At 42.1% G+C, this 20,547-nt stretch overlaps 1 protein-coding gene and 1 pseudogene across 3 annotated transcripts in view; one reads left to right on the top strand and one right to left on the bottom strand.

The window, feature by feature from the left end:
* Window positions 1–15,054, top strand: part of Klhl12 (kelch-like family member 12) — a 28,524-nt gene extending 13,470 nt beyond the window's left edge. For 2 of the 3 annotated variants that reach the window (XM_005375232.2, XM_005375234.2), the window contains exons 5-12: window positions 4,172–4,321; window positions 7,694–7,808; window positions 10,785–10,891; window positions 11,749–11,944; window positions 12,592–12,750; window positions 13,046–13,144; window positions 13,937–14,123; window positions 14,310–15,054. In XM_005375232.2, coding sequence (XP_005375289.1) covers window positions 4,172–4,321; window positions 7,694–7,808; window positions 10,785–10,891; window positions 11,749–11,944; window positions 12,592–12,750; window positions 13,046–13,144; window positions 13,937–14,123; window positions 14,310–14,436 — 1,140 coding nt within the window. In that variant the 3' untranslated portion in view covers window positions 14,437–15,054. The remainder of the gene's footprint in view (window positions 1–4,171; window positions 4,322–7,693; window positions 7,809–10,784; window positions 10,892–11,748; window positions 11,945–12,591; window positions 12,751–13,045; window positions 13,145–13,936; window positions 14,124–14,309) is intronic. The other variant, XM_005375233.2, reaches the window with a different exon arrangement.
* Window positions 2,731–4,164, bottom strand: LOC106150228 (annotated as a pseudogene).
* Window positions 15,055–20,547: the final 5,493 nt, after the last annotated feature.

Raw genomic sequence — 20,547 nt, 5'->3', positions numbered from 1 at the left:
CTAATTTAAACCTAGAATGTACCAGAGTACAATATATATGTGCTTAAAACTTTTTGCCAATCATTCTCTTAGCAACAATAAAAATGTTTCAAATCATGGATGGGCCAGGGATATAGCTCAGCCAGGGTATTCTTTACAAAACATTAATATGATCGTGTCATGGTTTGTATCTAGATGTCCCCCTCAAAGCCTCATGTACTCATAGGTGGGGCTTTGGGGAAGTGATTGGATCATGGATTGTTGGATTAGTCCACTGATGAATTTGTAGCTAAATGGGATGTTAGGAGGTAAGGCCTGGTGGGAGGAGGTGGGTCACTGGGGGCGTGGCCTAAAAGGGTCTATCTCCCTCCCTCTTTCCTTCCTCCTTTGAGAGGTCTCTACTTCCTGCTGACATGCTATGAACTCTTTCTCTTCTATGATGCCACTCTGCATTGAAGCAGCCAAATATGGACTGAAACCTCTGCAAACTGTGTGCCAAAATAACCCTTTCCTCTTTAGAGCTATGGGTGTCAGGTGTTGTGTCTCAGTAGTGAGAAAGTAACCAAAACAGGGCATGTTACTAGTCTGCTTAAAATCTTTTAAGGATTTGCTGTTACTCTTAGTATAAAATCCAGTTTTCTAATGCCCCTTCTTGATGTGAAAGACATTGAAAACTACAGTATTCTGAAAAAGGAGATTGAAGCGGATATCAGAAAATGGAAAGGTGTCCCTTTTGCATAGGAAGAACCAATATAGTGAAGATGGCCATACTTCCAAAACTGTTACACAGATTTAATGCAATTCCATTCAAAAGTCTAATAGCACATCTCACAGAATTAGAGAAAACAATCCTGAAATTCATTTGGAACCAGAAGAGATCTAGAATAGCAAAGGCAATTCTGGGCAAAAAGGGCAAGGCAGGGAGCATTGCAGTCCCAGGTTTGAAATTATACTATAAACTGGGCATGGTGGTACATGCCTGTAAGCCCAGCACTCGGGAGGCTGAGGCATGAGGATTGGTGCAAGTTTGAGACCAGCCTGGGCTACAAAGTGAGCTCAAGGCCAGCCTGAACTGCATAGTGAGACCCTATCTCAAAAAGACAAAAAAAAAAAAAAAAATTATACTATAAAGCTACTGTGATAAAAACAGCATAGTACTGGCAAAAAAACTGACCCAAAGATCAATAGAATAGATTAGAAGATACAGAAACAACTCCAGACATATTCAGCCACTTTATCCCTTTTTTTTTTTTTAAAGATAGGTTATGGCTGTGCAGTTCAGGCTGGCCTTGAGCTCACTTTGTGGCCCAGGCTGGTCTCAAACTTGTAATAATCCTGCCTCAGCCTCCCAAGTGCTAGGATTACAGGTATACAGCACCACACCTGGCACCACCTTATCTTTGACAAAGATTCCCAACACATTCTCTGGAAGACAGCCTCTTTAATAATGGCGCTGGAAAAACTGACTGCACATGCCGAAGATTAAAATTGGACTCATTGTTCGCCATACACTTAACTAAACTTGAAATGGATCAAAGATCTACATATCAAAACAGAAACATTAAATCTGCTGGAAGATAGAATTGGTAAAACTCTTGAAGACATTGGTGTAGGCAAAGACTTTATGAGTAAAACTCTAATTGCACAAGAACTATCACAAAGAACAACTGGGATCTCATCTTATTAAAAAGCTTTTGCACAGCACAAGAAGCTGCCAAGAGTGAAGAGACAACTCACAGTGTGGAAAAAAATGTTGGCCGGCTGTTCCTCAGACAAAGGACCAATATCAAGAACATATAAAGAAAAAGAAAAAAAGAACATAACATATAAAGAACTCAAAAAATCAGGCCTCCCAAATTTATTTTTTTTATTTATTATTTTTTAGGCCTCCCAAATTTAAAGACCCAATCCAAAAATAGGTATCTGAGATGAATACACACTTCTCGGATGAAGAAATACAAACAGCAAATAAATATGTGAAAAAATGTCACTGGTCATTAGAGAGATGCAAATCTAATGTACATTCTTTACCTCTCTAGCTTTAGGATAATGTTGTCCAGTAGAAAATCCAGTGAAGATGGAAATGATCTGTACTGTCCAACTTGATAGCCAGTAGCCACATGTTACTGTTGGACACTTGGAATGTGACTTTGGAGGGTGAGGTTGAATTTTAGTGTATGTGCTGCCCAAAGCAAGCACTAGAGGGTGAGGTTGAGACAGGGCATCACTGTGTAGGTCACCTGTCCTCAAACTTGAAGCAGCCCTCCTGCCTCAGCCTCTGAAGAACTGGGATTACGGGCATATGCCACCACATCTGACTGAAATGTTATTATGACTGAGAAGCTGAGTGTTTTAGTTAATCTTAGTTAATTTAAATGTAAATAGCCACATTTGACTGGTGGCTGCCCTGTGGGACTGTGCAGCTAGTTTAGTGCTTCCGAATATGCTCTTCTGTCTGCTTAAAATACTCATTCACCATGGTTCTCTGCCACTCATTCATCAGCTGTCAATTTTTTGCTTTTTAAGGAGGCCTTCTCTGACTCATCAGTCTAAATCAGGAAATCTCATGTTCTGTTTCATATCCCCACAACCCTTCCTATATAGCATGTAATAACAGTGAGATTGTTCAGTGTCCCAGTTAACGGTTGTCTCCTCACCTAACAAGAATCTTTATCTGATATTTTCATCACAGTATAATTAGCTTTCTCCTCCCTCCCTCCCTCCTCTTGCTGCGTTTTTTCCCCCTAAGGAAAACTGTATCCAGCTTTATTAAAGATACTTTTCATAAACAGTCATGGTATTTCAGGCAGGACATGGGCACACAGTTGTTAACAGCGTACAAAAACTCACACTTCTTGGACCAGCAAAAGTCAGAGAGCCACTCTAAATCCAATGAAGTCTTCATTTGATGCTCTGAGTAGTAAAGGTTTAGAGTGAAAAACATTTCACATTTAGCATGTTGCTTAACAACTTTTCACAAGCTGACCCTGAATTTCAGGAAGTGAAATGAAAATGGCAGGATTATCAGTCTGAATATCCATAATCTAGAAAAGGAAATCATTGCTTTTGTGGGACACCATCTCAACATTGGTAACATGAATTTTTGAGAGTCGATCCCAGGAGGTTTCTGGACTTAAGAGAGTTAAGTGTACGCTTAACTGATGGCAGAGAAGGAAAGGAGGACATAAAATGAACTGGGAGTTTTCCCACACCACAAGGAATTTATGCCAAGGTGGCCACATGTATCAACATCAGGGAGTCCCTCCTCCTGGGAGCCACGAGGAAGTCTTTCAAAGCTAACAGGGAAAAGTGCATTCCGCACATCAGTCCAACCTTGGAGACAATCCAGCTGGTGACATAAGCTCCTTCCCCAAAAAACAAGGAATTGTTCTGTGTGCTAACAACATAGTTTAAAAGTAAAACAAAATTCTGCATTTTTATAAAACTTGACAAAAAATAGGATTTCAAACTGTACAATCACCAGCAGTACACAGTTATCAAAAATGCGTACACTTCACTTGGCATCTGCAGCACTTCTGCTTTCTGCCTGGTCTGCCTGAGCCACTCCGTTGTCTGCTGGGTCATCTCATCCTTGGTGGTATCAGTTTTCCTTTTTCCTTCCAGGCATCTTCCCTCCCTTCTTCGCGGGGGCCTTTTTAGCTTGGGCTCTAGCTTTGGAGGAGCTGGTTTAGCAGACAGCCTTGTGGATCTCTGTGGTTCATCCTTCACCTTGGTTTATCTCCTTTAGCATCCCCTTCAGCCTTTCTCTTGGGCATAGTGGAGATTGCAGCAGGTCGCAGACCTTGGACCTGGGATGCAGAGGCACAACTTTGGTTGTCCCAGTGGTCTTTCTCACTTCTTCACACTGCTCTTCATGCTGGGGTTTAAATCCAGGGCCCTGTGCATGCTAGGCATTTGCCCTGCCCCTGATACCAGAAATTCAGGAATGGAAAAATTTCTGAAGCAAAAGCTAACATGTGACTCTGGTGGCTTATTAGGTACTTATTGTTTGTTTTCACATAAGCTAATGATAATTCTTTTCTTGTTTCTGAAGAGAGGCTATTTCAGGAAGATGAGAATGATGCTGGTGGGCAACAGGGAGCAGAAAGGAGAAAGTAAACTTGGTTATTTATTGAGATTCTGAGCCAGTTGGCAAAGTGGAAATCCATGCGGCATGATTATACATTCATAGGTGGATTCTGAAGAGCCAGTCTTTGAGGCTGTTATCAACTGGGTAAAGCATGCCAAAAAGGAGCGCGAAGAGTCCTTGCCTGACTTGCTGCAATATGTGCGGATGCCCCTGCTGACCCCCAGGTACATTACAGATGTGATAGATGCTGAGGTAAGTCGTGCAGGACACTTACAATCTAAAACCTTGACTAGCTCTTGCAGCTTAGTACTGTGTACTCACCATTGATCCATTTTCCATTGGGCATGGTGGTGCACAGCTGTAATCGGCCCTTAGGAGGCTGGGGCAGGAGACTTACTGCAAGTTGAAGCCTGAATGGGCTACATAGTTCAAGGCCAGTCTAAACTACCTAGCAAGGCCCTATCTTTTTTTTAAAAAGGGTTTTTTGGGATCATTTTCATACAGGCACATAGTCTCCTGGTTTGCCTGTCTAGGAATGGCAAGAGAGGACAGTGCTGGGTATTTCCCATGCATATTTCTAAGAAAGTCAGTAACTTGACTTGTAGGGCTCCTTGCACAAATGAAAATGGGTAGTTTTACTTAATTTTGTGTTTGTTGTATGTGTTTTTTTTAAACATGCCCTAAATGTTTTAGTTAAGCAACATTAGATGATAAACTTTGTTTCCTTTAAATAGAAATTGTCCTAGAAAGAAAAAGGACAAATATACTTCTTAGCAGACCTCTTTTTTTTTTATCTTTACTGAAACCAGCATGAAAGTACTGCAGGTTAATGCATTTTAGGATCAGCTTTGGTCAGTGTTAAGTTTACTGATAACAGTTTTTGTCCAATTTCAGTTCTTGGTGGTGTTTTCGTAATTTTTACCATATTTGCACCTATGTTACCTAGTGGACCACACTTTGAAGCAACTGATTTCATTTTTGTTGTTATTTTTGGGGGTTTTTTTGTCTTGTTGGAACAGGGTCTCGCTATGCAGTTCAGGCTGGCCTTGAGCTCACTTTGTAGCCCAGGCTGGTCTCAAACTTCCAATGATCCTCCTGCCTCAGCCTCCTGAGTGCTGGGATTACAGATGTGTGCCACCATGCCCAGCTCTGGAGGAACTGATTTTTAACATGTATGTAAGGCCCAGGTCAGTGAAAAGTTTCTTTTGCAGGCCCAGCCCCCGATCTTTGAGGGAGTTAAATACAAAAACAGTTTTCTAGTTGTTTACCTTAGGAAAGTTGGTTAGTGTGTGGTGGTTGGTTAGTGTCACACCTCAAACTAATTTTTACTTGTTTATAATTTCTTTTTTTTTTTTTTTTTTGGTGCTGGGAATCGAACTCAGGACCTTGTACCTGCCAGGCAGGTGCTTATGCTACTGAGCTATATCCCTGGCCCCTGTGATTTCTTTCTTACAACCCATCCACATACTCCTTGAGTTCAGTTCTTTTCATCATAGTAAGGTACAGACTCTGGAGCCAGAATTAGGTGACTGAAATCCCAAGTCTGCCACTTACTATGTAACCCTTAGGCAGATTACTAAATATACTTGTGCCTCAGCTTTCTTATCTGTAAAATAAAATGATAATAGTCCCTACTTCATAAGTTGTTGTCAGTACTATGTGAGTTAATATGAAGAAGCTTTTAGAACCACGTCTTCTATTTCAATATGCACTATTTATTTTCCTTTCAAGTGATACTGAAAACTTTATGGGTCAGGTTAATAGGAAACAGATGGCATGCTCAAAACAGTGCAGTTTAGGGAGTGTTTGTTTATAAAGGAGCTGTTTACAAAGGTGGGATATAAGGAACAACAGAAGACTGTGAAATAACATGGATCTAATATAGCCAAGCTGTTAATGATCTTTAAGCCTCAAAGGCCATGGCCAAGGAGTGAGTACTAAAACCTGGAAAGAAAGAGTCACGTAGAGTTGCTACCTTAAGAGGATCCTGGACCTTTGATCAGCCCGATCCCAAACAAAAGCCTGAGGGTGTGGGAACTGATGTAGCTCTTTAGGCTGGTCTTTGGAGCCAGAGAGCAAGTTGGAGGGGAGTATGAGGAACCCAGGGAAGCAAGACAACAAACAGTACAGCGCCTGACAGTGCTTTGAACCTTGGGGAAGTTACTCCATATATTCCGCCCTTTAATCCCAGAAAATGATGGAGGCCTTAAAATTTTCTCTTAAAATATTAACTAGTTATGCCAGGTTTGGTGACGCACTAGGGAAGCACTTGGAGATCACCAAGAATTTGAGGCCAGCATGGGCTACATAGTGAGACCCTGTCTCAAAGAACAATGACAAAAATAAGTACAGTAAGTCCCCAACTTATGAACATTCAAGTTGTGAACTTTCACAAATGGACCTCGCATTATAAACATCTGGAGATGAATGAAAATCACAGAAGTGCTTCGTGTGTCTGCCGGACATTCTCTGCAATAGTGTACAGTGGCACAGTGCTCAGTTAAAGGCAGGATGTCCAGAGCCAAGAAGAAAAGCAGTGGTGATGTGGAGGGGGCTGCTAGGAAGCATACAGCAATACACATTGTATATTTGCATCAAAGGTGTGTAAGACTGTTTGTCAGACTAAGGAAGGAATCTGACTTATAAATGTTCTCCCGGAATGGAACTCATTTGTAATTTGGAGACTTATTGTACTAGTTATTTGAGGATCTGTTTGTTTGTTTGTTTGTTTGTTTGTCATTTTAAGAAAGGGTGTCACTATGCAGTTCAGGCTGGTCTTGAACTCACTTTGTAGCCCAAGCTGGCCTCAAAGTTGTAACAGTCCACCTGCCTCAGCCTCCCAAGTGCTGGAATTACAGGCATGCGCCACCACACCCAGCTCTGTACTAGTAATTATATACTTGTATCTTCATAACCTCAGGATGTAGAGATTAATAAAAATAGTTATGTATGAGTGCAAGGCAGATGGGAAATACATTTTTTTTATATATTTGAGATTAAACCCAAGGCCTTTGTACATGTTAAAAAGCATACAATTTACCACTTTGCTATACCCATAATCCCCTATATCATTTGTTTCTTGATCCATACACATATTACCTGTTTTAAAAATGAAAAAAAGCCAGACATGGTGGCACACACCTGTAATTCCAGGACTTGGGAGGCTGAGGCAGGAGAATCACCATGAGTTTGAGACCAGCCTGGCTATATAGTTAGTCTCAATAAAACAAATAAACATAACCCCCCCCCCCAAAAAAAGGAAAAAAATACAGTTGAGTATGGTGGCAGATACATTAATCCTAGCACTCTGGGAGACTGAGGCAGGAGGGTTGCAAGTTTGAACCCAGCTTGGGCAATTTAACAACTTAGTGAAACTGTCTCAAAAAGAAGGGCGAGGCCTCATGTGAAGGCCCTGAGTTCATTCCCCAGTACCTCAATTTAAAAAAAAAAAAAAATTTAAAAATCACTTCTAGAAACCCACAGCATAGTTATTATCAGTTGTCCTCCTGGATCACAGGTCTTTAGCATCTAGCTTTCTATGTTAAATTAATTCTGTGTGTCACTTCATTCTTACAGTTTTAAAAAATGGCCCATTTGGCTCACTCTACTGTCTGCTTATTTCAGCCTTTCATCCGCTGTAGTTTACAGTGCAGGGATCTGGTTGACGAAGCAAAGAAGTTTCATCTGAGGCCTGAACTTCGGAGTCAGATGCAGGGCCCACGGACAAGGGCTCGTCTAGGTAAGCCAGCGTCTTGGCAGAAGAGGGAATATTTTTCAGCTACTTCTTGCAGATGTCATAATACAGTTGAAAAGAACATTCTATAAGACATACAAAGACCTCATTTTAGATCTGCTTTTAATCTTTTTTCTTTTTTGGCCAGGCATGGTGGCACACACTTGTAATCCCAGCACTCAGGAGGCTGAGGCAGGAGGATTGCTGGAAGTTTGAGACCAGCCCGGGCTACAAAGTGAGCTCAAGGCCAGCCTGAACTGCATAGTGAGACCCTGTCTGAGAAACATACCCCCACAAAAAAATTTCTTTCCTTTTTGGTGGTACTGGGCTTCAGAGTTGAGGGCATCCTATCACTGAGCTCCATATCAAGCACTTTTTATTTTGAGACAAGACCTTGCCTAGGCTAGTTTCAAATGTGTAATTCTGCCTCAGCCTCCTACATAGCTTGGATTGTAGATGTGTGCTCCTATGGCTGCCTGCTTTTAGTCTTTTATTGTCTCAAACAAGTCACCATTCTAAGCCTTCTTTTCTATTAACCAAGAATATCTTCTCTATTTCATGTAACTATTTTGTGATTGAGATCAAGTATAAAAGTATTTTCATAAATTGTCAAGTATTGTATAATACAGTTTTATTTCAGTATTTTTAGAGTCTGTGAATGAGAGATTATTTTAAACGTCATGTATAAGCTATATGCTCCCACCCACTTCTCCTCTTCCCCATGTGTGTTCTTTGCCATTCTAGAATGAAAAGAGGGAGGAAAAGCAGCTCAGTATACTAGAAAATGCAAGTATTTTGGCAGTGACATGCAGTTGTTACAAGCCTGGCCTCTGGAGCCAGACTCATGGGTGCAGAGCCCAGTTCACCGGGCCCTAGGTACATGCACTTGGGCATGAGCTTCCACCTCTCTGTGCTTCAATTACCTCATCTGTAAAGAGATAATCACACAGTACCTATCTCTAAGGCTGTGACAAAGAGTAAATGAAGTAATGTATGTAAGGTTAGGACAGTCCTTGACATGTGCAACAGACCTGAGTTCAGAGCCCAGCCCACTAGTCACCAGCTGAACATGTCAGTCTATTTAAGTCTGTGTTTCTTTCTCTAAAATGAGGGTTAATTTCTTATTCACTGGGTTATGGGGGGGTGGGGTAGGGTGGATTAAATGAGATAATGGAGATAAGAGGGCTAACATGTAGCTGGTACAGAATAAGGACTCAGATACTTCTCAAATACTCCTTATTTCCTGTTCTGCCTACTTCACACTCCCAAAAGCCTGACTATAATGTGCAAAAGTATTTTTTTTGGCTTGCTCTTAACTTAGAATCATGCACTGAATGTTAATAATTAAGCTGCACACGGAAAGGTTTAAGTAGAATGGTTTTTAACTCTTATGTTGTTTGTTTTTGTGGTATGGGGATCAAATCTTGCACATGCTAGGCAAGCGTTCCACTGCCCCAGTCCCTCTCCTGTCTTTTTGGTGGATCTCTGTACTGTGGAATTTCTTCCTGCAAATATTTGTTGTTCAAATCAGGATCCAAAATCCACACATCACAGTGATAACCCATTGTCTTTAGGCTCTTTTGATCTGTAGATTTTTCTCTTTTCCTTTTGGTTTTCTCTGGCAAATTTGTTAAAGGAACCAGGTTGTTTGACTTGCAGAATTTTCCATAATCTGGATTTTGCTGATTATGTTCTGACATTGTTATTTAGCATATTCTGCTGCATTTTCTAGAGACTGGTGATTATTAAAATAGAAGCTTGGTAAAATTCAAGTTGTGCGTGTGTGTGTGTGTGTGTGTGTGTGCGCGCGCGTGCGTGCATTTATATATATTGCTGGGGATTTCAAACCCAGGACCTTGTGTGTGCTGGGCAAGTACTATGCCACTGAACTATGTCCCTAACCCTTTTATTTTTATTTTTAATTGTATGCATTTATCTTTGCGACAGGGTCTTGCTGTTAGCCCAGGCTGTCTTTGTACTCCTTATGAAGCACATATTGACCTTAAATGTGTGATCATCCTGCTTCAGCCTCCTAAGTTCCTGGGATTGTGGACCTGCGCTACCATACCCATGTTCAGTTTTTTAGAAACATTACTGTACAGGTGGCAGTGTTGCCCTTTCTGTTGGTCACATCAGGAAACACAGTGTCTGATGGTACTATATTAACTTGCCCTATACTGGTCAAAGCAGCTATTGATGATCACTCTCAAATTTGTTGCCTCACTAGGGCTTCATCCATGTTTCTAGTCATCTTCAAGGCACTGTATTTGCCTTTTTAATTGCAGGTAGCTTAGAATATCACCCTGGTCTCCTAAATGTTTTCCTAGTGATTGAACTATCCAGAGCTCTGCCAGACTCCTCTCCATGGGTTTAGTAGAACATGACGCACAGAGAATTTCCTGTGATTTTGCTCTTTGAAAAAATAGTTTATCAGAATAAAGCCTTAGAGGAAAGAAGAGAATATAAAGGTTGTCAAAATGGCTTCTTTCGGAAAATAGAAGGAAAGACTTTCTTTTAAAAGCCTTGTCTTTCTTGTCTGGCAGTTTGAATGAATTGACAGGGAATGTGATACAGAGTTAGCCATAGAAAAGAGATTTTTGAAATGTATAACTTGGTCCCTAGGTCTTAGCCCACAACTTTTTTATGAAAAGGCTAGAGGAATTTTGTTTCCCATTACAAAAAAAGGACTTAGGACCTGAGTTACTGTTAGAGTCATCTGATGACATGAAAATGATATAGTAGTATATTCATGTTTGCCTTTTAGACTTTAATGTTGTCCAGGAATTCACATGTTAGAGATTGAGGTCCTCAAGATTCATGTTCCTTCTAGGCAGCCATGTGGTAAATCTACTATTTCAGACTACTTCTCTTGAGCGTGAAAAACAGTATACCTGAGAACTGTTTCTACATCATGCTTTCCTGTAAGTAGTTACATAGCCAGGGATCCTAAAGTAACTTACCTTTTTCTGCTTTTGTCTTTAGGAGCCAATGAAGTGCTTCTGGTGGTTGGGGGCTTTGGAAGCCAGCAGTCTCCCATCGATGTGGTTGAGAAATATGACCCCAAGACTCAGGAGTGGAGCTTTTTGCCAGTAAGTGATGGTGGAATCCACGGGCAGAAAGCCTGAATGACCTTTCCCTGACTATTAATGATAATTAATGCATCCCTAAGAGTAGAAAAGCCTGGTAACAGTACAGGATTTCTTACAACACTGTTGTACGCACAGTAGGTACTCAATAGACAGATTTTGACTGTTCAGATTAGAAGATTTGGCTTCAGAAATGTTGTTGGCTGTGTGTCAAACTCAGTTCAACTGGCTGCCACTGTTTAGGCACCCAACCTGCTCCATTGGCATGCTGTAATTTAACTCGGGGTTAAATTGTGTTATATTGAGCCAGTATTCGGTTGAGCTGAGAATTTTTATCTCCCTCAGTACATCTTTATTTCAGTACTCTATGAATAATAATAATTTCTGAGAATGAAACAGTATCAGTCTTTTAGCTCAGTACTTTATGAAAAGGAAAAGGAGTCAGCTGCCGGTCATAGAAAGCCACAAAATCCGTCAAAAGCCTTGAAATGAGGCAGATGTGCGGGAGGCTTGCATCTTTCAGAGGACCATGGCAGGCATTCTATGCAATAGGCAGTCAGCTGCAGGACACCTGAGGATGAACTGCTGCCTCAAGGAGGTTCATGGAGACAGGTGAAGAAGCATAAAACTGACTGCAGCCAGACATGGTGGCACACACCTGTGATCCCAGCACTCAGGAAGCTGAGGCAGGAGGATCACCATGAGTTTGAGGCCAGCCTGGGCTATATAGTGAGTTCAAGGCAACTGCATAGTGAGCCCATTTTAAAAAACAGTGTCTGGAAACAGGAAGAATAACATAAGGTAAGACTTAAAATGACATGACTGAAATGCTCTGTACCTCTTCCTTTCCAAATTCATAGAGCATCACTCGAAAGAGACGTTACGTGGCCTCAGTGTCCCTGCATGACCGGATTTACGTAATTGGTGGTTATGATGGCCGTTCCCGCCTCAGTTCAGTGGAATGCCTGGACTACACTGCAGATGAGGACGGGGTCTGGTATTCTGTGGCCCCAATGAATGTCCGACGCGGCCTTGCAGGGGCTACCACCCTGGGAGGTAGGCATAGTGGCTAGATCAGTGTGCTTGTGTCTGGCAAGAGCATGGAATATACAGGAGAAATCAGTACAGTCAAACAGTCTTTTTGCTTTTGGAAATAGCATGTTAAAAAGCTGTTTGGTATTCATGGACTTTTCAAAACTGCATACAGGGGCTGGGAGTTTAGCTCAGCGGCACAGCTCCTGCCTGGCAAGCGCAAGGTCTTGAGTTCAATTCCCAGTACCGGGGGTAAGAAAAAAAAAAAAACTGCATACAAAGTTGGTAATTCAAGTTCTACTGTATTCAATCCGAACTGGCTTTATTTTTATAAACTCCCACATAGTCTTTCAACACTTTAAAAGATTTCATCTTAAACCCTTCTTTTTAGATATCCTTACTACTGTGCTGTCTTCTTATCTCTGAGATTTAATTGACTCACCCCATTAAAAAATTCTTTTTCCAGGTATAGTGTCACATGCCTGTAATCCCTACTACTTGAGAGGCTGAGGCAGGAGGATCACAAGTTTGAGGCCAGCCTGGGCAACTATTTTTTGTTTTTGTATTTTTCTCCTAGACAGCTGAAGGACCTGTGGGGAACTTGTAGAGAAAAGAGCTCTTAAAAATCTCTCATTCTTTAAATTACTCTGTAATTTGTTCATTCTGAGCAGATATGATCTACGTCTCTGGAGGCTTTGATGGAAGCAGGCGCCATACCAGTATGGAGCGATATGACCCAAACATTGACCAGTGGAGTATGCTGGGAGATATGCAGACAGCCCGAGAGGGTGCTGGACTAGTAGTGGCCAGTGGAGTGATCTACTGTCTAGGTATTTAGGCAGAGATACAGATGCAGAAAACTCAGTGGTTGGCAGACTCTGGGTGGGATCCCTTTTTATCAGAATTAAGTTCATATAGACTTCAGCAAAAGCTCTGGTTTATCTCAATATATTTTCCATTTACCAGAATTATCCTACTGTTCTAAGCAAAAAGTAAAGGTTCTCTTGGGATTAGAACTCTAGGAGAACTAAAACTAGAAGAATTAGAGTACTTGGAGGAGACCGGCTGGGAATGGGCCTGAGGATATACCTTTCTTTCTGGAATGATCTCTACTTTGTGTTCCAGGAGGATATGATGGCTTGAATATCTTAAATTCAGTTGAGAAATATGATCCCCACACAGGACACTGGACTAACGTTACACCAATGGCCACCAAGCGTTCTGGTAAGACCAGTCAGATATGAGGGAGGGGACAGTAGACCACAGTGCCGTCAGTTCTTTCCATATGCAGTGGGGGTGTACCCCTAGGACAGAATAAATCAGAGACTTTCTGTAAATATGAGTAAGAGTCCAGTCTCCTTTCCCCCTCTGCTTTCCCTAATTAGTAGGATAAAGATAGCTTAAACTTATATTACAAATTTCAGGGCCAAGTCTTATGTTACTCATTTTTTAAATTTCTGTGTTACCTTTCTGCATTCTAGAATACCTAATACAATTTTGTGCATGGGCTATATCTTAAGTGTCTGTTAAATAAAATCTCTAATGCACTGGATAGAAAATAGGAAAGTAGCTATTCCCCTTCACCGAGAGCTTCCTCAAGTGAACCACTTGGGGTGTAAGACAGAAGATCCATGCTTTTCCATTTTACTTCCTTGGGATAAAAGTGACACCAGAACTGTAATCACAGCTCCTCCCCTTCCTTTCACCTTTATTGCCACTTTTTTTTTTTACTCCCTTATTTTCTCTTGAAGAGGGGTGACCTTGCAGTGAAAATAGAGGAGAGCCATTTTAATTCTTTATCATTTGAAGTCCTAAGCAGAGAGTTTACAGATGGAATAACCTATGCTGCACTCAATTTTTGGGCCTGTTTGGGCAAGTTTTGTATCTTCTAGATACATCTTCTCTAGAATTTTACTACTCATTAAGGACCATATTTTGTTTCTAGAAAAACAAAATGTGTTGCTATTTGTATCCTGGCCTTGGCACCATTCATTTGTTAATTCCCTTTTTCTCCAGGTGCTGGAGTAGCCCTACTGAATGACCATATTTATGTGGTGGGGGGATTTGATGGTACAGCCCACCTTTCTTCTGTTGAAGCATACAACATTCGTACTGATTCCTGGACAACTATTACCAGTATGACCACTCCACGGTGCTATGTAGGAGCCACAGTGCTTCGGGGGAGACTCTATGCAATTGCAGGGTGAGGAATTAGAGACCAAGGTAACATCATGGTACATCTAGGGCAAGAGTTTCTGTGATCCAGTCTCTGTTTGTGGGTGGAGACAGAATTTGGGTGGCAGGACAGCTCCAGTGACAATGTTAATGAAGGGCATACCTAAAAAAGAATAAAAAACTCATTTCTTTTTTCTTCTTTCCCTGCCCCCAGATATGATGGCAATTCCCTGTTGAGTAGCATTGAATGCTATGACCCTATCATTGACAGCTGGGAAGTGGTGACATCCATGGGAACCCAGCGCTGTGATGCTGGTGTGTGTGTTCTCCGAGAGAAGTGACCACTGTTGGAGCACCATCCAGAGCTAGTGAAAAGTTCAAGGGACAGTTTGTGGGAGAATCAAGGATCCTTTCCAGAATGTCTTATTTTGCACTGTGTGCACAGGGTGATTACAGGCACCAGTGCAGTGGTGATTATTCTTATTTGAGACATATTCCTTCTCACACTGGTTATGTCCCTCAGAAGGGTGGATAACAAGATACTGAACAGGAGAGAATGAACATTGAATGAGTGTAAGGGACTGAATCCTTCTCCATCTGGTCTGAAGAGCACTCTCTTGTTGTTTCTAACTTCCCACATGCTTGGGAAAATATGTGTATGTTGTGCCTCACATATTGCAGAGAATGACGTGTGGACATTGTCCAACCTGGAAAATTGGAAGGATACCAGCTTAAGTAAGGTTGGTAACATCCAAGTATTTTTTTCTAGGAACAAATACCTTTTCTAATGTACAGGTAGGTAGGGGCACTACAGTTTCATTCTGAAGGACGAGGAGGGAAACCCATCATCATAACTTGGGCACCCAGAGGAGAGATTCATGTGATACTCCCTTGCTGATGGGGGACAGGGTTAGTATATCAGAACTGAAGTTAGAATAAATGACATGAGCTGAATTTGAGGGAATGTGAATGAACCTGAAACACCACTGAAGTATAACCTGGGAGACTGGGGAAGACATATTATTGGAAGGATGTTTTTATTTCTCCAAGGTCTTTCTAAAGTAGAATGTTGTACCTCTTGGCACTGAAAACTATGAGGGAATAACAGAGTGAACAGATACTGGGATGAGAGAAGATGGCATAAATGTAGGAGTTCAGTAGACCCGGGGACTAACTAGAAGTACCTGTGATTTTACAATTGTCTTGTTCCCTGCCAGGGCTCGGGTAGCCATGGCAGTGTTTATCTTGAATGGGTGAAAGTCTGTCTTTGTGGAACAAATACTACTATACCGGTACAATTACTATTTATTTGGGGATGGGGTGGGAGTGGCAGCAGCCTAGCAGTTCAGCTACCTGATCACTGCCCCACTTCTTTCAAGGGCACAAGTCTGCTAAAGAGTGGTTTTTACTGCTATGTTTGGTGCATTTAGTTTCTTTCCAGTTAGTTCCAGCACCTCTGCTGTGGTATACTGAGCTCCTTCGTTATGGAGTGAAGTTCTTGCTTTATGGATACTGCAAGTGTGGGAATTTGATAACTTAAACAAGGATGCATTTCCCCTTTGCTCTGGAACTCCATTTTTTCTCTCTTTCTCTGAGTTGTATTAACTGACAGAGTTCATTTCCTTTGTATTTTTTTAAGAAAATATTAAAATTGTCTCAAATGCCTTTATGAGTTTGTGCTAAGCAGCTCCTTTTTCAGCAGACATTTTGGGGGACAGGCATAAGGATTAGCTATAGTTTCCATCTTCAATCTGGTCACCTGTGTGTTTGCCAAACATCCCTGCTGTTTTTCCTTTAGACTCAGTTAAGAGGTTGCATTTTACTACCATGGAGTTCCTCATCAGTAAAATGTTTACCTGAATTTGCTGTATTCAGCCACTCTTCTCACGCTTGGGGTTTACTTGAAAACCAAAGAAAATGCAGAGGCATTCTTGAACTCTCTTACCACCCCCTTGCATTTTAGGGCTTTAGTCACCCCAGTTGTTTTATCTCTGCTTTATTCCACATGATATAAGCACCCATCCAGAATACCTGCAGAACTGCAAGAATCCTAATGTTCCCAGAGCAAAAGGGAGAAGCTCCAAGAGAAGGTCACTGCTGCTGAAGCAGCCTGCTAGCCTTTCTTTAGCAAATGAATTGTGCCTGCTAATTGAACCCCACCCTGTGCACCATGGCTCATCCTATCTAAGGAGGGAGCCCAAGAGGTACAGGGTGTGAGAGAAGTAGAGGTAGAGTACTGATGGCTCCTAGGCTCTCTCCAGTGCTGACTTTGAGTTTCAGAACAAACTCAAAAATAGTTTATAAACTGAAGCCACAACAGAATGTTCTACAGAAAAAACAACATGTTAAACTCATTGCTCCTTTTCTACTCTTTCCCCTGGTTTTACATGCTTTCAAATGCTCACACAGGGATACAGAAGTCCCCTAACTTGGCAGTTGCTTCTGTTTTTCTAGCTCCTGTAACTGGCAACCACCCACTTAGTTACCTAACCCAGGAAGACTTTCTTGTATCTGTGCTATCCTCATCACAATGTAAACATCAGTTATAGTTCCAAAGTTCACAATTTTGTCTTTTATTATTTTATTGTACCAAATGCATTAGCATTATTTTCATTCCTTCTGTTACCACATAGCTCAGTCTTTTGTGTTTGACTTAAGGTTAATATTCTGACAACCTTACTGCTACTGTTTCCTTCTTAATCTGCAGTCTTTCCATTTTGTCATTAGTTACCTTCCTAATGCTCAGATACGATTATTATAGTACTTAACATACAACAGATTATCACTAACTATTGAACAATTATTTCTGCCCCAAAGTTCCATAGATTTCTGCTGTCCATATTAAAAAGTTCAGATTCTTTAGCATGACTTTTAGACCCATGGTAATCTGGAATCATATCTTTTTATCTTACCTACTGTTATTCCTTCCCTTAGGCATAATGTGCTTCAGTTATTATACTGGTAGCCTTTCCTAAATTTGAGCTTACCCTGGTCGATGTATTATCCTATTCCCACTGAATCCTTGCTTTCCTGACAATCCTAGTTTTCTATATGTATTTACTTTGTTGTGATGATGGTGGTATTGGGGATTGAACCAGATGTCTTCATATTGAGGTACATTCTTCAGCCCTTCTTATTTTGAGACAGGGTCTCACAAAGTTGCTAAATAGCTCAGGCTGGGCTCCTCTTTCAGCCTCCCAGAGTGCTAGGATTACAGGACTGTGCCACCATGCCAGCCTGGTTTGTTACCTCTTAATGCCTAATTACAATGTCATCTAGGAAAAACCCTTTCTAACTGCCCAGCATTACTCCTCAATCCATGCTTCCATTCAGAGTTCTTTGTTCCTATGGTTGTTTTTATCACATGTGATTGGGTTTGAGTCCATACTATTTAGGCTATATTCTTATTCACAGAATGCCTGTTATCATATCCTTAGGGTGTGGTATAATGTCTGGTATATCATTACACTTTAGTATGCAACTAATGAAAGATGAAGAGAGAAAATGGTGCAGGTGATGTTGGATGGGTTAGACATTAAATCAGGTGATTTAGTTTCCCCTGCCCATTTCAGGAAACCCAGGGCCTATTGCACTAGAAATAAGCTGGAGCTGTAAAGGTGAATTAAATGGAATGAGAGAATATACTGTAATAAGAGCTGTGGCTTTGGAGTTGCCCCTGGATCTAAGGACCTAGAAAGTAAGCTCTCTGATCTTTTGTTTTCTTCAGCGTGCACTGGGAATAAAAGTGCAAACCCTACTAGGTAACTGTGATGATTTAACAGGTTTCCAAAAGCATTAAATGTTTTGCTGCATACTAAATAGCCAGGTGTGGTGGCACATGCCTTTAACCTCAGCATTTAGGAGGCTGAGGCAGGAGGATCGATTCAAGTTCAAGGCCAGCCTGGGCTACAAAGTGAGTTCAACACCAGCCTGAACGGCATAATGAAACTGTTTCAAAAAGATAAAAAAATAATCACTATATTTAGAACAGAGACTACCAATTAAAACTTCCACATCTTTTTCCAGCACCAAAAAGGTATAGACCCCTCCCTAAACTACTCCTACAGAGAGCTAATATAGCTAAACCTTGCAAGGGTGCCTTGCAAGGGTGGGGCACAAGTCCTTCCCAAAGTCCCTCCACACTACCCCCAATAAGGGCCCCATCCATTCAGGAGACAACTGAAATCTCAATAAACTAATGGGTAAGGCCATCCTTCATGTTGCCTGTTTAGCTCTTTATGCTGAAGGGAAGCCTGGTTGTTGTGGCAGACCATCATCAATGAAGAACAGAGTGACGCTTGCACTCGGAGAGGTGGAGGGAACCAGTTTTCTTACACCAGTGGACCCAGAGGTGCTTTAGCACTCTTAAGACCTGAGGCCCAAATGTTTCTTTTCATCCCTTTATAGGGAACCTGAGCAGGGGTGGAAGCAATGTTACAGAAGCAGAACAGAGCATGATTAAACAGCCTTTTTTTGTTTTTTTGAGGCAGAGTCTTGCTATGTAGTTCAGGCTGGCCTTGAATTCCCTAGGTTAGGTAGTCCAGGTGGGCCTTGAAGTCAAGGCGATCCTCCTGCCTTAGCCTCCGAGTGTTGGGATTACAAGAGTGCACCATCACGCCCAGCATCATTTTGTGTACATCTGCCATTTTGACCTTAGGTTTCAGTTTCCTTGAGTTTCATTGTCCTCATTTACCCCCTTTTTGATGCCCTATATATATAACCTTATAGGGCATCATTATCTCCTAGGGTCCTATATCTGTGGACTCAGGTAATACCTCTTCTGGTGACTGTGGTCTTTATGAATCTCATCAGAGTGCCCAGAAGACAGGGTCCTATTGTCAGAAGCAACAAAAAGGTCAACAGGGGCTCTGCCAAGGGCAATAGGCATGATGTCCATTAGCCTGGGCTCCAGTTCCAACCCTCTCTTAATTCTCCCTTGGATCCTGTCTCTCAGTTCTGACCTTTGTGGTGACTACTTCTGATTGGTTGACATAATAACATTCCTCTCCCAAAAATATACAAAGACCGCCCTTTTCAGAAGTGAGACGGTCTAGGGCATGCTTGTTTTGTAGAGTTACAGCTGCCAGTGAATTAATCTGATGCAGAGAGACTAGCAAGTCAACCACCCACTCCATATCATCGTTTGGCTCCTGAGACAGCTTATAACCCTAATGATGTCCCAACTCCACCCACTCCTGCCCCTACTTATGCTATTCCTGAGCCGATTAGAACCAAGGCCAGTAGAGGTCTTTTTTTTCCTTGAGCTGCTGCCAGGGAGTATCTAGTGATGTATATAAACTGCGACCTCAGGGGTGAGGAAACCTGGACACGTGCCAGTGCGGTTTCTCTGTAAGCAGTGGAGGGCGGTGTTTCCACACAGGTGAAACACATGAGAGAGGGCTGTGTTGGGTTTCATTATTCAGCAGTGTCTGGTTCTTGATGCAGACTGAGTAGGGTATGGACTCGAGGGACTCATTTTTTGGACCAGACTGGGGGCTGTGAGGGTACCTCAAGTTGTACCCTCAGGTGTCAAGGAGAACATCAAGTGCCATTGTGTGTTTCTGTTCTGCCCTGGGGGACCTAATCAGTAAGTTTCTGTTCTGCCCTGGGGGACCTAATGGGAAGCTCCAACTGGCTGGGACTGGGGTCCCCACATAGGCTGTTTTTTGAAGAGGCAAGGACAACCAGCAGAATTGAGACCTACTGAGCTCTGTACTGTGAGGAGACTAAAGGAGGTGTTCAGGAGCCAGCAGGTCTGAAGGCTGGGGTCAGTGAACTGGGATGGCTGGTGGAGGCCAGACAGATCTGTACCCCAGTATGGCTGTTTTTTGGCTCCCAGATCCAAGTTTACCAGCTGTGTTTGTATTTCTTTTACCTATTTATGGAATGTACTGTCCTGAGCTCCTCCCCATCAAACATGCCCACATGAGTCAGGTAAGTCCAACATGTTGCCTCTCCATGGTGGTTATAGCAAGTTGACTCTTGACCTTTGATTTGGCTAGGCCAGAAGAGCCTATCCTTGGGGCTGTGGTCATCAGTATATTGGTATAGGGTGGCCATCTCATAGCAAGAGGCTGGCATGTAGGTGTAGGAAATAAATCCAGTAACTTGTCATCTGCCAGTGGTCATTGGGTGATTACAGGCTGTGAAGCACAGGGGAATTACAAATCGAGAAGCCATAGTTTCCAAGGCCTAAGGAAGACCAGCAACCAGAGCCACTTGATGTAGCCTGAGGGTCTAGGACCTTTTAAGTTCAAGCAGTCTGGATCAACCAAGTTTTGGGAGCCAGGGGACTAGTTCAGTGAAGGGCTGGAGTCTGGAATGTTGTCCCATCCTGTAAGGGTTGTGACTCAGGCAGGCAGTCTCCTTCTGGAGTTGGGTCTTCAGGGGATTGTGTGGGTCAGGACGCATGGTCCAGGTGGCTGGGAGGTCCATCTTCAACACAGACTGAA

This window comes from Chinchilla lanigera, unplaced genomic scaffold, assembly GCF_000276665.1.
Source record: "Chinchilla lanigera isolate Chin_1 unplaced genomic scaffold, ChiLan1.0 scaffold00005, whole genome shotgun sequence".
In the NCBI taxonomy this organism is placed as follows: Eukaryota; Metazoa; Chordata; class Mammalia; order Rodentia; family Chinchillidae; genus Chinchilla; species Chinchilla lanigera.
Note: the sequence above shows the minus strand (reverse complement) of the source record. Positions and strands in the feature narration are given on the sequence as shown.